This window comes from Macadamia integrifolia, chromosome 6, assembly GCF_013358625.1.
Source record: "Macadamia integrifolia cultivar HAES 741 chromosome 6, SCU_Mint_v3, whole genome shotgun sequence".
Taxonomy (NCBI): Eukaryota; Viridiplantae; Streptophyta; class Magnoliopsida; order Proteales; family Proteaceae; genus Macadamia; species Macadamia integrifolia.
Genome location: NC_056562.1, coordinates 26,092,636 through 26,113,316, shown reverse-complemented (window position 1 = coordinate 26,113,316; position 20,681 = coordinate 26,092,636). Strand labels below are relative to the sequence as shown.

Here is a 20,681-nt window from a genome sequence, read left to right as displayed (position 1 = left end):
AATTCGAGTTGGAAGGGGATATGTCTACTATGTGGAGGAGGAGTGTTGCTAAACTTGGGGGGTAGATAATCAGGTTCCAGAGACGGTCTCTTGATTTTGATGTTGATGCGATGCATATTATGGCTAAACCTGTGTGGATTTGCTTCCCTGATCTGCCTCTGGAGTATTGGCATGAGAGAATTCTCCTCTCTATGGAAAAGATGGTAGGTAGGCCTGTTGCACTAGACAGGAGAATACAGAGTGCTGAGTGGGGAATTTTGCTAGGGTGCAAGTGGAGTTGGAGATCAATGGGAAGAGATTAGAAGAAATACAGGTGGAGAGGTTGAAACTAGGGACACAGAAGGTTTTTTGGTTTAAACAAGCCATAGTTTATGAGGACGGGCAAGATGCAGCTTTTTCAGGAAGGTTGGTTACTTTGTTCATGACTGTAGGGAGAAGAAGGCGATGGAGGCTAAGGAAGGTGCTGAAGTGAAAGGAGGAATACCAGGGGCAGTGTTTGTTGATGAAAACGGTGGTGTTGGAAGGCCAGAAGGGGTCTCTGGTGTGGAGGATAGAGACAAATGGTTGAGAGAGGAGAGTCCTCAATTGGAAGTTCTTCCCACGCTAGGAACGGATCTCCTTCCATATTGAGAAGCCCCTCTTTGGAAGGAAATTTGACTATGCAAGGTAATTTGGTGCAGACGAATGAGGGGAGGCCACATGTTAGATTTAAAATCGTTCTCCCCTTACCTCAAGGACTGAATATGGTAGCCATGTCGGCTAAGTTAGCTGAAAATAATGCTGGGGGAAGATGTGCTTAAGGGGTTGAACAGATCCTTTATGGGGTCAATAGATGGATCTGGATACGTGTCAGACCCATCTTCTAATGATGAGGAGGAGGGGGTGATGGGGGTCGATTAGGGGCCCTTGGAAAGCCATACACATGGGCGGCATCTAAATGCAGATGGGGTGCATGGGAGGCTCACTGTTCCAGGCCCTGAGGTTGGCACTTCGCAGCAAGTTCATATTATTCTAGCCACTCAAGTTAGGGACAGAGATATTTTCATTCACCATAGAGAAGGTGGTGGAGATGAGAATGACTCAAGAGAGGAAGGGGCTGGGCTCATCCTAGTGGTGCACAAGAAAAAGAAGAAGGGAAAAACAAATGGCAATGTGGGGCAGGCGTATAAGAAGTCTGGCCGCATTGTTCCCTCAAAAAATTAAAGTATGAGTCCTTTATTGGAACATTAGAGGTATAAAGAAGGCAGTGGCTAAACTGGCCTTGGGAAATATTTTTAAGGAAAGGCATCTGGATATTTTATGCATTGCGGAGCCGATGGTTGAGGTTAGTGCCTATCCCAAATTATTTTTTAATAGATTGGGATTTGATATGGAGTTTATTCATAATAGTAGAGTAGACAAAGTGCCAAATCTATGGCTTATGTGGAAAAGGAGTATTAGAAGACTAGGGGTTCTGTTTTTGTCAGACCAGCCTATTACCATCTCCTTTGAATGGCTTCAAAAAACAAATTTTGTTTCAGTAGTACATGCGACCTATTTTTGAGCTAGAAGAAGAGAGCTTTGGGAAAATTTGGCAGCCTTGGGGCCTAGTCCTAGCTTTCCTTGGCTTGTGGTTGGGAACTTTAATGCAACCCTTGGGTCACATGAGAAGAGAGGCCCAAGTGCCTTTAATATGGGTTCAGTGGTTGAGTTCGGTGCCATGGTGGACTCATGTGATTTGATGTAACTTCCTTCCCAAGGTAGAAAGTTCACTTAGACCAATAATAGGAGGAGAGGTAATGTATCGGCTGTGTTAGATAGGAGCTTTTTGTAATGATGCCTATGTTGAATTTTTTCATGAGGGTGTGTAGCAGGTGCTTCAGACAATTGGGTCTGATCATGCTCCAATTTTCATCAACTCTGTGCCAGGAATGAAACCGAAAAATTGGCCTTTCAGGTTTCATAGGCATTGGGTGGAGCACAGTGATTTTATGCAGGTGGTTAGGTCTCTTGAAGTTTTTGGACAGCAAGCATTAACATGTATAGGGTTGTTCAGAAACTTAAAAGACTCAAGGTTGCTTTGAAGCTTTGGGTAAGAAATATGTATCCTAATTTTAATGTGGTGCTCGAGGAGGCAAAAAAGGAGATGGAGGTGATTCAGTAGAGAATTGAAGAAAATGGCTTGGATGATGCATTATTTTCTCAGGAGGCAGATGCAAAGACAAGGTATTTAAAAGCTATGGAGAATTATGAGAAGATGTGGGCTGAAAAGTTGAGAATTCGCTGGAAGAAGCTTCGTGATCTTCCATCTGTCTGCAGAGATGAGAAGAATAAAAAACAATATTAGAAGCTTAAAGAAGGAGGATGGAACTGTGATCTCTGAGAGAGGAGATCTTGAGCATTACGTGGTGGAGAACTATGACAGGTTCCATAAAGAGGCTCTCTTGGCTGATCACCCATAGCTGCTTAACTGCATTCCCCGTGAGTTGGATAACAATGATAGAAGAAGTATGGACAAATTGCCTACCAGTAAGGAGATCAAAGAGGAGGTTTGGGCCTTGGATCTTGCTAGCTCTTCGGGTCCGGATGGTTTCCCTAGTGAGTTCTATAAACATTGCTAGGATATTATTGTATATGATGTGTGTAATGCGATCCCTAGCTTTTTCAGCACTGGTTTTATGCCCCAGGGGATCAATAATAATTTTCTTTTGCTCTAAAAGTTGAAGGGGTTGAACCCTTGGAAAAATTCAGACCCTTGTGTATGGGTAATTTTCTCTGCAAGATAATTTCGAAGGTGTTAGCTCTGAGACTAGCCAATTATCTCCTGAGACTGATCTCAGATGAGCAGGGGGCTTTTCAAAAGGGGAAAATTATGCATACTAATATCTACTTGGCTTCAAAACTTGCAAATATGATGTCAGCAACGATGAGAGGAGGAAGAATGGGTATTAAAATAGATATCAAGAAGGCGTTTGACACTATTGATTGGAATATTTTGTCCTCAGTTATGAGGAAGTTTGGATTCTCATAAATCTGGATGGATGGATTTATTAGATATTGGCTTCTTCAAAAATCTCCATTATGTTGAACGGTGGTCCTATAGGGTTCTTTGATGTTGAAAGAGGGCTGAGGTAAGGAGATCCTGTATCTCCTTTGTTATTTATTTTGGCAAAGGAGGTTCTGCGTAGAGGGTTGAATCGGCTGATCAGGGAGAAGAAGATCAAGGAATTGCATGGTCCTTGTGGGGTCCAAACTCCGGGGCATATATTGTTTGCCGATGACATCTTCATCTTCACCAACGCGTCATAGGGTATGTCAGGAATCTCAAATCCTTCCTAACCATGTATGAAGAATATTCTGGCCAATGCATTAGCTTGGACAAGAACAAGTTGTTTTTGGGGAACATCCTAGCAGCTAGGAAACAGGCAATAGGATTGGAGCTGGGTATTCCTGTCTGTCATCTGCCAACTAAGTACAAGGGAAGGTTTTTATCTATGGCTGGTAGAGTGGAGCTGATTAGGGTAGTTGTGGCTAGAATGCCCATGCATAGTATCTCAGTGTACTAGTGGCCATCTGAGCTAATCAAGACTATGGAGAAATGGATTAGAAATTTCATCTGGACATGGGATGTAGACATGTCTAGGGCCATTACAGTGAGTTGGGACCAGTGCTGCAAGCCAAAATCTGAGGGTGGCCTAGGACTATGAAGGCTAAGAGAGGTCAATTAAGCAATGCTGTCCAAGGCAGTTTGGAAGGCTAAACATGATGATGACCTAGCTTACAGCTTCCTGAGAGCAAGGTTCATTAAAGAAGATGGGACACTGAGGAAAGGCTATAAGTCTTCATCAATTTGGTCGGGCTTCAAAAAAATGTGGGATTTTGTGTCCTCGAAGGAAAGATGGATAGTAGGGAATGGAAAGAAAATAAATTTCTTGAAGGATAAGTGGTTGGGCTCAAAGACTATTGCTGAATTAATGGAGATGGAGTCAGGCCCTACTGAAGCCTTTAATGGTAAGGTTGATAGAGTCATAGGGAATTTTGAATGGCAATTCCCTAATGACCAGTCGAATACAATGAACGAAATTATGCAAAAAGCGATGGAGATTCCCCTTCCTAGATAAGAGTGCGAAAACTTGTGTGTATGGAGCCCCAACTCAGATGGGAAATTCTTCATTAAATTTGCTTGGGATCATATCAGATGGAAAAAGGAGGTTGTAGCTTGGGAGGCGCTGATTTGGTGTAAGCAGTTGCACCCTTGATTATCTATATTTGGGTGAAGGATTATGTATGAGAAATTGGCTATTGATGGGGCGATTATGAGGAAAGGTGCTAATATGGCATAAAGATCTTAGTTGTGCAGACGTTCGTGTGAGGACATGGACCACCTCTTGGTGCTCTACCCATTTGCAGGGGAAGTTTGGAAGAACGTTTGTGACCGGTTTGCTATTCCCTGGAGAAATCATGAGTCTTTGCAAGGTTTCACAAAGTGGTGGAAAAGGAAAATTAAGGTTTCTAACCTCAAGAGGCGTGGTCCATTGCTTTCACCATTGAAGCTGAAAATATCTGGAAAGAAAGAAATGGCCCGTGTTTTGAAGATCGGTAGAGGCAACTAAGGTATGTGCTTGACATGATAAGGAAGGACATTAGAGGGAGCATCCCTGAAGTGAAAATCATAATAAAATTGGTGAATGATATTCTCAGTTGCAGAAGGTTGGGCCTGAATATTATTAGTATGTGAATAAGTCCTCTGGAAGTTTTGTGGTGCAAACCACCTATGGGGTGCGTTAAGCTCAACTTTGACGGAAGTTCTCTGGGGAATCCTGGAAATGCGGGGGCTGGAATGATCATGGGAGATCATAATGGTAGATGCCTGTGGTCATGCAGTGTGTATCTGGGGGTCAAAGAAATTTATGAAGCGGAGTTTGAAGGTCTGATGCAGGGGCTAATGAAAGCTAAGGAGATGTCTATTCTTTCCTCATGATAGAATCAGACTCAGCAGCAGTGGTTATGGTGGTGCAACAAAAAATTCCTTGGTTTTCCATGCAGAGATGGAACCACATAACATTGTACTTGGAGAGGAGAACATGGAAAATATCTCACAATTTTAGAGAAGGAAACTTGGTGGCGGATTTTCTAGCTAAGAAAGTTGCTAAAGCGAGGTGCTCTTCTTTCAACAACAGGTTCCCGCTCTATGTTTCAGATTTGCTGGTGAGGGATGAAGCTTCTAGGCCTTATTATAGGTTTAAGTAGTGGGCGGTCTGGGGTCATGCTGATGGCAATGCTGAAGGTGGGATCCTGTGTCTTGCCATTTTTTGGATGCTTGTATTTGTTGGTTTGTTTTTCTTTTGCTTTTAATAAAATTATCCTCTAGCAAAAAAAAAAAAAAAAAAAACCTTCCATGGATCATAATATGACATGTATCCTAATTTTTTATTTGACCAAAAAAAATAAGAAATATCTTGACTTGTTTATACAGTGAAAAAAAAATATAAGGTTGTGCTTTAGATCCATTAGAACATTCTAAGATTAGAGATAAAATGGAAAGGAACTAGAAACCAGACCAAAAAAGCAATAGAGATAAGAATGCAACTATTCTACGCTTTCGTTTTGACTACTTTTAAATAGAATAAACAAAGTACTCTTAGTGAGATTTGAGTTGGGAGGATCTCTCTCTTTGATACTTTTCTCTTTCTAAAAGCACATAATACACTATTTTTATGATATGTACTTCTTGAATAAGTCTACATGGAAATTGTTTCTTTTTTTAAACTAGACTAAGAGAAGTCTTTCTCTCTCCACCATAGTTTTAAAAATTGGATTGGATTGGATTGTCAACATCAAACGGATTGATATTGGTCTAGACTGATCCTCAATTCTGACCAATCCGATATCAATCTATTGATAAGTTATAAGGATAATATAATCCAAAATGCCATTTTTCTTAAACAGAGGTAAATCCATCAACACCTCGATCACAACCAACACCAATCCGATCCACTCTGATCACAACCGACTCCAATCCAATCCAAATGATTATTGGTTGAGAATGATCCCATGTTTTAAAACCTATCTCTTTGCAATAAAAAACCTAGTAAGCCGAGTTCTGTGAAGAAGTCAACCTAACGATCTCATACTTCGACCAAATATAAGGACTAGTTGAATTTTTTCATAAGAATCCTAGATTAAAATATGATTTTATTTTGCAAAAAAAAAATCTATTTTGGGCCTAATGGCACTGTTGTTAATTTTTGGGATTATAACTCTTTCTTAAAATAAAAGTCCCATGATTTCATTTCATTTCAAATTACCTCAAAAAGGATTTCAATCGCATCTAGAATCACCTCAATCCGATATCGAGGAAAAAGATTATGTAACTTGCAAGTTTAGAATCCTACAAGGGCAACACTTAAAAAAGAACCCTACACTTGCATGAATTTACGAGCAGACACAAGCAAGCATAAAAAGATCACGTTGCTCCTCACCTAGATGCCTCTACATAGCCTCCCACTGGCTTGTGTACTGGTGTAGTGGCCACGTAAGCAGACAAAGTTTTTTTTTGCCCTTTTTTTAATTATTATTGTTGGGAAAATGAACTCTATCTAGGAGCGTAGCATATTCTAGAACCTCCCTGAATCTTTCTCTTTCCTCTAATGAAATAACATATCTGCCCCTCTATTGTGAGAGGAGGGAGATAGACTTAGGGAGTGATAGCATATGTTGCACTCCCATACAGAGATATATTTCCTTTTTTATCTATTTATTTTTATTTTAACTCCTAAGTCAACCAATATTTTTCCTGAAAGTCTCAAATTTCCTTTAGAATCGTTCTAAGAGGTTACATCCCGATGCGGTAAAAATTAACCAGGCAATCTTCTTTGCAAGACTTGATCTTTCACTCTGGACCAGCACAGAAGAAAGGACGAGGGAGAGCCGGGCTGACCTGCCAGGGGTCTCTGATGCCTAAGTCAGATCATTCCACAATAGTTACGTAAGATAGCTTATTCTGAAAAAAGTGATCGATCCCCTTTTCCCAAAGCTTACCTTGCTATTTATAGATAGTGAATGAAGAGAATCGGTTGAGGAGAGTCCAATCTTGACAAGTAACTCGCTCTTGATTGATTCCCAGAATATTCCTGATTCTAGGGATGATCTCTGAAATATTCCTCTTTTCTGTGAAGGCCCTAGACTCCTAGAGTTGAGGTTGTTCCGAATTTGGGGGGGTGGTATGAGTCCTTCCTGTGATCCTCGTGGATTGTGGTTCTTGAAAATCAAGACCGCTCTCCCATGCTCCCTTGGTTATGTGTTGCCTCAGGTCACCGCAATAGCCTGGCCGTGGTTTCTTGAAGGATTATGTTAAGGAGAAAGCTTGGGCCAAGGAAGGCCGAGGCAAAGGCTCGGCCTAGGGAAAGCCGAGGCGAAGGCTCGGTCCAAGGAAGGCCGAGGCTAAGGTTCGACCCAAGGAAGGCTGAGGCTAAGGCTTGGCCCAGGGAAGGCTGAGGCGAAGGCTTGATACTAAGTAGGCCGAGGTGAAGGCTCGGCCTAAAAAAACTGAGTGAGAGTTCGGGCATGTGGCCTCTGCTGGTTAGTGCCGATCTAATGGCCAGATTTCTCATCACTAGCCCCCCGCTCTGGACGATGGGGTCAATACTTCAGAGCCTTCTCTGGTATGGAGCATTGTCATTAATATTTGAAGATCATGCGTCGCCTTTTCAGCACGAGTTGCACTAGGCCTGACACATAGCACTGGCATAAACTCTTACCTCATGAAGGCAAAGCGCCCACGAATCCCAGCCATAACGTCCGATCGATCTATACTGTTTGATTCTTCACCTTTGCATCCTATAAATAGGCACTCGTCCTTGCCATATTTCACTCGTTCGACTTAGGACTTGACTGGCTAGAAGTGTTCGGTGCGACGACAACTGGAGTTCTAGCTCAGCTGAGTCATTCTTGAAGTTTTTAGTTTTTGGTCACTCTCCAATTTTCATCAGTAAGTTATGGTCACTACTCGCTCTTCCTCTATTCTTCCTTCCGGTCCTATGAACAAGGATCACCCTAGACAAGGTGTGGGATCCCTCGGTGCCGCTATGCCTGACCAACCCCCTCCACTGGTCGTAGTAAGGCCTATAGGGGATTGTACAGTCCGACTTAAGCCTGTGATGACACCTTCCTCTTCTGATGAAAGTTCCTCTGGTAGCTCTAGCTTAGGCAATAGCCCTGGGTTTGATTCTTCTAGGGAAGCCGTGGCGTCAGGTGGCCAAGATAGGGTAGGTCTCAAGGTAGCATCTTCGAGAGAGCCCCTCGAGGCAACTGTGAGGGAAGCTCTTGCTGCTACGGCAGCTAGGGCCGAAGCTTCCATCGAAGGGGGACCCGAGGGATCTAAGGGGGAAGGCTCGACATCTTCTTTCGATGAGAAGGCCAAGGGAACCAAAAGAAGCATTATGACGGTCAAGGCTCTGAACTTGTAGTGATGAGGGTTCTCGATGAGGGAGAATCGATGGATACTTATGGGGATGAGGTGGCACTATATGATGTAGTGTTCCAATGCGGCCTTTGAATCCTCGATCCCGAGCTAGTATGCTTGGCCCTGGATTTATGGGGAATCGCATTGAGCCAACTGATGCCAAACTCCTACGAACTCTACTCAGCTTTGAAGTCTTTGTGTCAAAGATTCAACGAGACGTGAGCCTAGATGCCTTCTGTCGGTTCTTTATTCTGAAGAGGCACCGTTCTGGGTGGTACTACTTTACCCGTAGGAACAGAGATGGGCCGTATGGGAAATTGCAAATGTTTACCCATAAGCCCACATCTGTGAAGAACTGGAAGGATTGGTTCTTCTACGTGACGATGCCTGGGAATCCTTTCAAAGGGGCTTGGATGAGTCCAAATATTAAGAAATTGAACCAAGCTCCTACCCTTGGTGAAGATGACATCCAGACCGTCTAAATGTGCTTGGCTAGGGAAGTGGTGGACTCAGAGATCTGACAGATGAGGATTTCCTCCGTGAGTGGGAGCTTAGTGAATTTACAAAGGAGGGTGAGAGCTCAGTCTAACTTAGGTTCTCCATCTTGTGCTTTGTTGTTGCATGCCATCCTTTAATGTTAGATTTGTATTTGCTTTTGTAGTGGTAGATGTGGCTATTGATCCCCAATAACTTGCTATGGTCGCGGCTCAGGCCAGGAAGGCACAGGCAGCCGAGTAGGCAACCAAAAGAGTTGCAGAGAAGGGGAAGGGAGCTGTTGGTGGTTCCAATGGCAGTAAAGCTATTCCCAACAGCGTCGGGGCCACTAAGGCCATTCCTATCATGATCGAGCCACGACCAACAAAGGGAAGAGTCCTCCGGCCAAGGCTTTGGCTCAACACGGTGTGCCGAGCAAAGGTAAGAACATGGCAGCCCCCCTTGCTTGGCCTGCCCCGGTGGGGACTAAGGGGATGAGTTCAAGAAAGATGCCGCCCCAGGCATACCACCAACCTCCTCTTGGGGAGCAGGGTGATCGTAAGAGGCAATATGAGGAGCAATCTCCTAGCCATGTCGACACGGGTGATAGGCCTGAGTCAACTGGCTTGGTGAAGGTCGTGCCCCCAGCATGGGATTTGCTAGGTGAGACTGCTACTATTTCGAACCCGCATGATGCTCAGATCTGGGGCATTCGGGGCCATCTTGGCTCCACACCAAAGGAGTGAGGGGGCATGTTGACTTATATTTTTCTGAGAATGTCTATCACCATATCTGTGATGTGAGTCACCTAATCTCTTCTTCTCTTTCCTCTTGGTTGAGCTAATCTGAATCTGTTTTGTGCAGGGATTCAATTGGTCGATGGAGGCTGCCGTTTGGTTTGAGTGGATGGCACATGCTCGTGTTAGTGCTGAGGATGAGGCTAAACAGATTCATGGGGAGTTGACTAAAACTTCGGGTCAACTTAAGGTGGCTTATAAGAAAGCCCGTGTCGAATAGAGTCGGGCCGTGACCTCGGAGAAAAGGGTGGATGACTTGGTGATAGAAGTGGCCAAGCAACTCCAAGTGAACACCAACCTTGTGAAGGCTAAGGAGGTGCTTCAAGAAGAGATTACAGAGGATTAGGAGGGTTTGAAAAAACTGAAGGAGGAGCATGTAGCTTAGGTGGAAGCAATGGAGGAGAAACACTGGGCTGAGCTGAAGTTAGCCAAGGAGAGGGCCATTGAGAGGTACGTAGCCTCTCCGGAGGGACAAGCATGGGTGATCAGCATGAACACCACTTCGTTTAACCTTGGCTCAAACACCACGATCAACTTCGTCTTAGGAAAGTATCCTTCTCTTAATGTTAGTGAGTACGAGCACTATGTTCCTCCTTCTCCTGAGTCTTCGATGCAACCCGTGGGTCTGGATGATCACGGAGAAGAAGTGAACCCAGAGCCTATTGCCAAGGTCACCGACCCGAAGAAGGATGACTAGTGATGTGATGTCAGCATTATTTTTCTCTCTCCCCCTTTCTCTCTTCTTCTTTTCCCCTCCTTTTTTTTTTGGCATAAGAATGCCACTTGTAAATGGTTGGTTCTTCCCTGTCTTTTCTTCTTTTTTATAAAAGGAAGCCTTTGTGAACACAGCTATTGATTTAATGAAGAAATTTTATCTATGCAACTTTTTCCTTTTTTGTTTTTTGATTAAATGTTGTGTCTTTATATGTTTCACATTCTGGCGATCTGTGCCCGGTAGTGTCTTTTGCTAGGTAAAGCTGAACTTTTTGCCTTGTTGCCATAGGTTACTATTACTGGCCCATCTGTAGCTACTTGAGGAATAATGTCTGGGCTATAGTTTGGCCCAAGGAAGACCAAGGTAATAGCTCAGCCTTGAGGAGGCTGAGGTGAGAGCTCTGCTCAAAGGAGGCTAAGGTAAAAGCTCGGCCCAAGGAATGGCGAGGCTAGTGCTCAGGTGAATGGTTTATGCTGGTCAGCGCTGCAGTGGTGGCTAGTTTTTTCCTTATCCTCCGTTTTGGGGAGGGAATAGCCTTTCAGTCAGTGCCGAGGTAGTGATAGTGCTTAGCTCAGCTTCTCATCTTTGTGATTAGGGTTTTGACATGCCTCAAAGATAGGAGCTTTTACTTTCTTGCCTTAAGGGTAAGGGCTTCTAGCTTTTGGCTTAAAGATAAGGGCTTTCATTTTCCAGCCTTAAAGATAAGGGCTTTTAGCGTTTTTGCCTTAAAGATAAGGGCTTTTAATTTATTACCTTAAAGATAAGGGCTTTCTTTTGGGAATGAGAGAAGCCAGGGCTGAGCTGCTATTCTTTGATAGGAGTCTTGAGACTCAGAAAACAGTTAGAGGTGATACCAGAGAGAAATTATTTGCATAATTTAGAGATAAAGAGGCATTTGCCTTTAATTGAATGAACGGTTACAAGGCTGCTGAGATGTGTCAAGAACCAAATGAGCATTAATTAATTTGATGTAAATGCTATCAACGAAATAAACTTTTCAAAAGGAAAAACATGTTTTTCTAATAATTGCTAAAAAAACGCTGCTGAAAAAGAAAACTACTGATAGAATTTCTTAAGATTTTTTGCGTTCCATGCTCTCTGTACGGTACTGCCCTCTAGGGTCTGTAAGTGGTATGCTCTTGGGTGGACTACCCTGGAAACTATGTAGGGACCTTCCCAGTTTGTGCTAAGTTTTTCGAAACCTCGAGGGTCTAAAACGGTAGCTTGCCTTAGAATTAGATCACCCACTGTAAAGCTCCAAGTCTTCACTCTTTTGTTGTGGAATTGTGTTGTCCTTTGCTTATATGCCTCATTCTGGAGCAGAGCTTCTTCACGGACTTCATCAATGAAGTCAAGGTTGGCCCATGGTCCATCTTTATTGTGCGCCCCTTTAAAGGCTGTTGCATGGAAGGAAACTTGGGCAACCTCCATTGGTGTTAGGGCTTCTATCCCATATGCTAACCTGAAAGGTGTCTCCTTTGTTGGGGTCCTATCCATTTTCATATAGGACCATAGGACACTCAACAATTAATCTGGCCAATTTTCTTTTGCTGGGTCTAGCCTTTTCTTTATCCCTTCAAGCAAAGTCTGGTTAGTCTTTTCTACTTGTCCATTTGCTTGCGGGTGTCCCACCAAAGTGTTGTGGAAACTAACTCCATGTCTCTCAAAGAAACGTCTGAAATTTTGATTATCGAACTATTTTTCGTTACCGGTTAGCAGGATTTTGGGAACGCTGAAGCAGTAAATGACATCGTCGCATACGAGCTTTTCCATGGCTGGCTCAGTTATCCTTTCCAGGGGTGAGCCTCCACCCACTTGGCGAAGTAGTCAATTGTCATGATGAGGAATTTTACTCCACCTCTGCCTTTCTTGAACTGCCCAAGGATGTCGATTCCCCACATTGCAAATGGAATGGGGCATATAATTGAGCACAAATTTGTTACCGGGACGTGGGGCATAGAGGCATGTATTTGACACTTGAAACACCATCGCACGAACTGCATTTCCTCTTGTTGCATCTTAGGCCAATAGAATCATTGGCGCAGTACTTTATATGCTAGTGCTCGACCTCCCATGTGACTTCCTCAAATTCCTTCATGAACTCTTTTAGAGCGGCCGCTGCCTGAGTTGGTCCCAAGCATTTCAGCAATGGCCCTGAGAAAGACCTCTTGTAAAGTATCCCACTTTGCATTGTATAATTTGCAGCCCTTTGCTTCACTGTTCATGCCTCGGCTCGGTCCTCTGGAAGGTGGTCATCCCTTAGGCAGCTGATGATAGGGTGCATCCAATCTGTCTTGGTAGTCTGTGTTTCATTATTCTAGACTTCATTCTATTGGTATGCTGGTCGGTTAAGTGTCTCAAGATACACTATGGTCCCTAGCTCGACTTTTTCAGTAGAGCTGCCAACCTGGATAGTGAATGGACCGAGGAGTTTTCTTCTCTTGGTACATGGACCATTGTGAATGTTGTGAACTTCTTAGTGAGGGATTTCATTTCCTAGAGGTATTTGCACATTCTTTCCTCCTTTGCTTTGTACTGCACATTGACTTGATTTACCATCAATTGTGAGTCACTGGAAGCCACTAGTTCCTCTTCCAGTACAACTTTGGCTAGTTTCATTCCAGCTATTAGGGCTTCATACTCTGCTTCATTATTAGTTACTGGGAATGTGAATCTTATCACACACTGGATTGCGAGCCCCTCGGGGCTTAAGAAGATAATCCCTGCTCCACTCCCAGAGGAATTGCTGGATCCATCGACATGCAATTTCCACTTCTGGTCTAGCCTTGCATCTTCCTGAGCCTGTTCTTCTTTTGCTAGAGTACATTCTATGATGAAGTCTTCCAGTGCTTGCCCCTTGATTGCATTTCTTGGCCGATATTCAATGTTGTGTTCACTTAATTCAATGGACCAGGCTACAAAGTGACCCGAGACGCTTGGGCTATAGAGGATTCTCTTCAGTGGCTGATCTATGAGCACTGCTACTGTGTGGGCCTAGAAATAGGGCCTGAGCTTTCGAGCAGCCTTCACGAGTGCAAATGCTAGCTTCTCAATTTTTGTATACCATGACTCTGCACTCAGGAGGACGTGGCTTACATAATAAATTGGGCTCTAGTGTCTCTTTTCTTCTTTCATGAGGGCTGCACTTACGGCCACGGGGGACGTTGCTAGATAGATCTGCAGTACTTCGCCTGGCTCGGGTCGACTTGGTAGAGGTGGACTGGCCAACTATGCCTTTATGTTCTTGAATGCGTCACTATACTCCTTTGACCACTCGAATTTCTTGCTGATCTTTACCTCTTTTAGGGCCTTGAAGAATGGTTGGCACTTGTCTCCTGCTCGAGAGACAAATCGGTTTAGTGCTGCGATACTGCCTGTTAGCTTCTGAACATCCTGCACGTTTCTTGGTGGCTGCATCTCTTGTATGGCCCTGACCTTTAAAGGATTAGCTTCGATTCCTCTTTTGAAAACCAAATAACCTAAGAACTTTCCAGAGGTTACCCCAAAAGCGCACTTTGGAGGGTTTAATTCATTTTATTTTTGCATAGAACTTCGAAGGCTTCATTCAGGTCTACGACATGGTTGCTACTCTTGCCACTCTTAACTAACATGTCATTGATGTATACCTCCATATTTCACCCCACTTAATTCCAGATTATGAAGTTCACCATCCTCTAATAAGTGGCCCCTACATTCTTTAACCCAAAGGCCATTACCTTGTAACAAAAATTCCCTTGGGCGATCAAGAACGCGATTTTTTCTTCGTCTTCTTTCTTCATCCGGATCTGATTGTACCCGGAGTATGCATCCATGAAGGTAAGCATTTCATGACCTTCCATGGAATCTATCAATATGTCAATCTTTGGCAGTGGATAGCAATCCTTAGGGCAAGCTTGTGTTCAAGTCAGTATAGTCTATGTAGATCTGCCACTTGCCATTGGATTTTGGCACCATCACAACATTTGCTAGCTAGGTGGGGTATTTGATCTCCCTTATGAATCCTGAGACCAGTAGCTTTTCTACCTCTTCATTTATTATTGCCTGTCTCTCTTAGGAAAAATTTCTCCCCCTTTGCTGGAACGGCTTGAAGTTTTCCCTAACGTTGAGGCCATGCTCAACTACTTCTCTTGGGATCCCTAGCATATCTAATGATTTCCATATAAATACATTTAGATTATCCTGGAGAAAACCCAGAATCTCTTTTTGATGTCCTTGGCTTAGTAAAGCCCCAACCGCCACCGTCTTTATTGGCTTGGCTTGGCACAATGGAATGGTTAGCAATTCCTCAACTGGCTCGGCTCGGTGCATTCTTCCTTCTTCCCCTGCATCTGCAACCACTACGAGGCAAGCCAGGCCCAAGCATTGAATTTTTGTGGTCTTGACAAAGCTAGCATAGCACTCTCTTGACTCGTGCTGGCTTGACCTGCACTCTCCGATACCGTTCTGTATAGGGAACTTGACCTTCATATGTTTTGTGGAAATGACGGCACTAATGTTGTTGAGCCCAAGACGACTGAGAATGACATTGTATGGCGATGCCATCTTCACTACCATGAAATTCACTATTGTCGTGGTTGTTCTCGGGTCATGTCCGATGGTTACTGGTAACTCTATGGTTCCTTCAATTTCTGAGGGGGTACCAGAGAATCCATACAACGGGCCGCTAAAGGGTTTCAACTTGCCTACTCCTAGACTAAGTTTTTGGAATGCCTCATATGCCAAAGATCGAAAATTGCACCAGTGTCCACCAACACTCAATGGAATGGTCGGTTGGCGACAACTAGTTGGATAACGATTGCATCGTTGTGAGGCTAGATTGAAATCTGAGAAGGAGATTACGGGGTCCACTCGGGCTGCTTTCATAAGTTGTTAGATGGTGCGTACGAAATGGGCATGGGCCTTTGCCTTTCGCACTGACTCTATAGTAGGTCCTCTTAGAATGGTTAGGATGCCAGGTCCTATGGGCCGATTGGCCTGGAGGTCGGCGTGATCAATATCTTGCTCAGGTTTTTATCGGTTCAGCGCTGCCTCATCTAGGCCTCACTGCTGCTCACCAAATTTCTTCTCTAAGTACTTATTCAAATAGCCTACAGTGATGAGTTTGTCAATTTCCCTCTTCAGGGCTTTACAGTCCTCAGTGTCGTTCCCGTGGTTCTTATGATACTTGCAGTATTTATTGGGATTTCTCTCTTCTGGTTTGGCAACCATTGACCTGGGCCAAGCAGGAATTTCTGGTCTTGGATTTCCAACAGGATATTGGTCCTTGTCCTATCCATCTCGTACCTTTCTGGAGCATCCCCTTGGTCCATTGGCCGATCTTGCTTGGTTTTCTTGTACTCCCGATCTTCCTCCCTCGGGCACTAAGTTCTCTTTTTATCCAATTCGGGTTTCTCCACTAACCCTTTGGCTGCCAGTACATCATCCATATTGGTGTATTTGTTACACCTTTGCGAAAAATCTGGCATTGTCACTAGTAGGTCGAGAGCTAAAGACCGTACTAGATCCGGATGTGTGATCCCATTGCATAATGAGCTATATGCAACCCCCTCTGGCAGATTTTTCAGCTCCAATGCGGCCTTTGTGAACCAAGCGAGGAAGTCCCTTATAGGTCGCCAGGCTTTTGTATCATGTTCATCACATTGCTGGGTGTCTGGAGTTGCCTCATGCTCGCTTGGAATCATGCAAGGAAAGCCTTCGTGAGCTCATCATAGCTTCGGATGGACTTGGGTCTCAGGCTTGACATCCACTAAAGTGCCGCGTCTTTCAAGGATGCTGCAAAGGCTCGACAGAGCGTGACGTCTGACTTGGTATGCACTGTCGTTTCCTAGCTGTAGTACAATAGATGGTCAGAGGGATCTGGGGCATGACAAAATTCCTAGGAACCTCAATGTCCATGATTTCATCTGATAAGGCATTGTGGGCTGGAGCAACTTCCAGGTCTGGCATTGGTTTTTGGAGGCTCTTTACCTTCTCAGCCAACTGTTGGAGGTGCCTCTCCAGATCTTGCCTCTCTTAATTAGTAGGAGTCGAACGCTCCTAGTGGGCTCAACGTGGACTTCCCCGCGCCTCCCATCTATACTCAGCTCGCTCCCTATAAGAGTCCTAAAGGTTCGGATTCTAGTGGGCAGCGGGTTCAGCATGCTCTCTAAGCGCATGACCGTGTCTGAGTAGGGTGTCTGCTACTCGCTTCGACTATAGGGGAAACTCCAGACTCGCAAATAGAGTGCCTCTAGCATCCGTTCGACATTGCTGGAGGAGTCATGCTATTGCCGCGTGACCTTCGAGTATGGGGGTACTCATTCGCTTTGGGTCAAGAGCTCTGTAGTGGCTCTCGTCGATTCCCGTTTTTACGGGGGCTGGTTGCTTGTTCTTCCAAGACACTCGTTATAGACGGACGCGGTGTCAGTCCCTCCATTAGAGTGGGATGTTCTAGTTCTGCCATGGGATGATTTTTGGGGGTTTACGGATGCCAAGACTGATAGGATCTTGTTTTAGGGGTAGTTGGTGACACGACTCGTTCACTGCGCAATTGCATCGACATTAGAGTTTTTTGTTTTTATTCCCATAGATAGCACTAATCTGATGCAGTAAAAATTGACCAAGCAATCTTCTTTGCAAGACTTAATCTTTCACTCTTGACCTGCACAGAAGAAAGGATATGGGAGAGCCGAGCTGACCCGACGGGGGACTCTCCGATGCCTAAGTCAACTCTTTTCTCAACAGTTACTCAAAAGAGCTTATTCTGACAAAAGTGATCGATCCCCTTTTCTCAGGGCTTACCTTTCTATTTATAGATAGTGAATGAAGAGAGTCGGTTGAGGAGAGTCCAATCTTGACAAGTAACTCGGTCTTGATTGATTCTGAGAATATTCCTAATTCCAGAGAAGATCTCTAGAATATTCCTCTTTTCCGTGAGGGCCCTGGACTCTTGGATTTGAGGTTGTTCCGAATTTTGGGAGGGGGTGGTATGAGTCCTACCTACGATCCTTGCAGATTGTGGTTCCTGAAAATCAGGACCAGTCTCCCACGCTCCCCTGGTTACGTGTTGCCTTAGGTCACCGCATCAGCCTAGCTGTGGTTTATTGAAGGATTATGTCAAGGAGAAAGCTCAAGCCAAGGAAGGTCGAGGCGAAGGCTCGACCCAGGGAAAGCTGAGGCGAAGGCTCAGCCTAGGGAAGGTCTAAGGTTCGGCCTAGGGAAGGCCAAGGCTAAGGCTCGACACTAAGTAGGCTGAGGTGAAGGCTCAGCCCTAAGTAAACCGAGGTGAGAGTTCGGGCTTGTGGCCTCTGGTGGTCAGCACCGATCTAGTGGCCAGATTTTGGCTCATCACATCCTAAAGTTTGGAGGAAAAAAAAAAGAGGATTATACTTCCTCCTATTGGCTAACCCACAACCTTATTTAATAAAATTGCATTGTTTTGATCATATCTCACTCAAAATGCAATGTGTTTGGAGTAAGATTTATTGAAAAACATTTCCTAGAGACTACACAACCCCTTAGGAAAAAGTAAATAAACAAATAAATCCTGATAAGGTGTCTTATGAAAACTGAAAGTACTCCCAACCTCCAAATACGACTTCTATAGTCTTTTGGATCCCAAGCCTTCTCCTTGAGATATGCATGGTTCCAACCAAGAAATTTTATGGAATCCCTTTTTAGGTTAGTCTACTACTTTATATTTTGAACTCCCACATAGTTTACATAGTTTTTGCTTTGAGTTAAATGCTTTTAATGGTAATGTACATTGCCGTCCTAACATGACCGATAGTGTTAGGTAATGAATTATACCTCTTTGCTTTAATCTATTTGTTTTTTGAGTTATTCATTAATTTTTTTTTCCCCATGAAGTTCGAGTATATTAAGAATGAAAGAATGAAAAAAAAAAAAAACAAACAAAGGAACTCGCAAACAAAGAAAGGGGGACAACGAAACTTTCCCCACCTTCGGCAATACCATCAGCAGGAGAAAGAGACAAGGTGCCCCAGACTTACATCATAAAAATAAACTCATCAAAAAAAGAACATCAAGGAAATCTATAATGAGGGCGATTCATAGCATCCATGTGGAGAAAGTTGGACACCATTGCATGCAATAAGAGAATAGGTTTGAAATCTCGAGTGTTGCTAAAGATTTTACAGTTATTTATTAATTCTATAATGTTAAAAATATAATTTTTTGCGACTCTATTTTAGTACTTTTTTGAATGTTCACATATTAAATTTAGGCACTGGATTGCTATTTAGGTTTTATACATAAGACACAGTGTTATGCAATTTTGGAGCGGATTATTTATGTCTTTTTTTTTTTTTGGGGGGGGGGGGGTGGGGTAATCTCAGAAGGATTTAGGGATCATGTATCATGATTTATCTTCAATGTTTGCATTACATTGGTTATCACAATTATAGAATATTAAAATTATAGTTCCAAGGTTCAAATCATGTTCAATAAAATTATTTTAAGCAATCATGAAAGTAAGATAAGTTTTATAGTCATATTTTGCATTTAGGATCACATGTAGGGTCTAGGGATAGTTAAACCATTTTTTGATGTATATATATATATATATATATTTTTTTTTACAATTTTGTTAATATGATCTTTTATTTTTCAGCTCATGTTTAGTTTATTTTCATTACTTTTGCTTCAAATCATAGCCAATCGTGCATGTATAATGAAATATTTTGTAATTCATGTTTTTATTTAGTGTCTATTATGCTCAAAATGTACTCAACAATACCAGCACGACATGTGGAACTAAGACCGGGCGAGACAGGCTTGGGCTGAACCAGTCTTAGGGATCAAGGAAGTAACCCAGGACTAGCTCAAGGTCTGGTTACCACCAAATCCACATCTGCTCGACGAAGAGCCAAGCGATCGAGTGACTGAGCTACCAACGCTCGGAGAATCCTTGATAAAGGACAATCATTCACAGCAAGGAGATCTACCCCTAGTTGAATATGTAGACTCCAAGCGAGGAACGGATCTTTCCTAATTGGGAAAGACTCCTAGTCACTTCTTAAAGGAAGGGAGATCCCCATCAATCTGGATATAGAAGGTTCCTAAAATTGAAATAATCGCTATCTACACACTCTCCAGACATAACTCCTACTATGCTTGGACTCCTACCAGCATTAGAACACATACCAAGTTGGGACACTCTATGACCGCCTTACTCCAACTCCATCAATCAACTATAAATACCAAGGTAAAACCCCCTTCAAGGGGATCGAAACTTTTCCATTCTACTTGGAACTACTATTTGCAAAGAGATCTGACTTATCGAAACTTTTCCATTCTACTTGGAACTACTATTTGTAAAGAGATCTGACTTAGGCATTGGAGGGTCCCCCTCTGAAGTATCCCATTGCTCACTCTCTCTTATTTCTTTTGACTTAGGCATTGGAGAGTCCCCTGCCGCAGCAGCCTGGTGCTCACTCGCTTTTTTTTGCTCTTATGTGCAACTCACGGGAAGCCTAGGATGATTTCTTACGCAACATATAGGCATTGTCCATAGGAACTTATTAACAAAGTCACTAACCAATACTCATTGTAAGGAAAAGTTTATGCTTGGGTGGTATGCCACCACCACCACTCTCTCCTGTGGTTGGATAGTAGGTCATCTCAAAGGTGGACCAAGCAGGAACTAGCCAGTTGGGAGCACAACAGAGTACCGAAACTGTGCTACCAGTGGAAATCCTTCCTTCTCCATCACTCCAGTAGCTAGACCTTAGAGTGCCTACCACAAATTCACAACTTCAAATGCTGGAGATGAACTCCCTATTCAGACAAATGCTTCAACAGCTCACATCAACCCTTCCTGATGTTCCACCTTATGTGGCGTAAGCGAGTGGAGTGCTGCCACCAAGACTAAGACCAGCTAGAGATGTGGGAAGTCGTATAGGTTCTACTAGTATGCACCGATGACAAGACCCACCACAGGCTGACCATCACAAGACTCCCAACAAACATATGGGTCTCCCAAGTGGCCCAAGAGGCGACATCTTAGCCCCAAAATCATTGACTTAGAGGGTCAGCCAGAGGATCTGCTCCAAGGGGATGATGTAACATCCCAAATCTCACCTCTTTACATTGACTATGAATAGGCAGGAGTAGCAGATTGGAGAAGCCAATACTAGCTTGGTTGGCAGTAGTGGAATATCAGGAAGGGAAGTATGATCCAATATGTACCTATGCCTTTTGCCAACAGTGTTGGAAGAGTCAGAAAGCAAAGTGGGCAAACAGGTAATTATTA

At 43.6% G+C, this 20,681-nt stretch overlaps 1 protein-coding gene across 2 annotated transcripts in view; it reads right to left on the bottom strand.

Moving 5' to 3' along the window:
- Window positions 1-20,681, bottom strand: part of LOC122080884 (protein HEADING DATE 3A-like) — a 64,290-nt gene that overhangs the window by 5,839 nt on the left and 37,770 nt on the right. The window contains exon 4 of one of the 2 annotated variants that reach the window (XM_042647763.1): window positions 12,424-12,447. The exons of the other annotated variant lie outside the window; for it this stretch is intronic. Coding sequence (XP_042503697.1) covers window positions 12,424-12,447 — 24 coding nt within the window. The remainder of the gene's footprint in view (window positions 1-12,423; window positions 12,448-20,681) is intronic. 2 annotated transcript variants of the gene reach the window in all.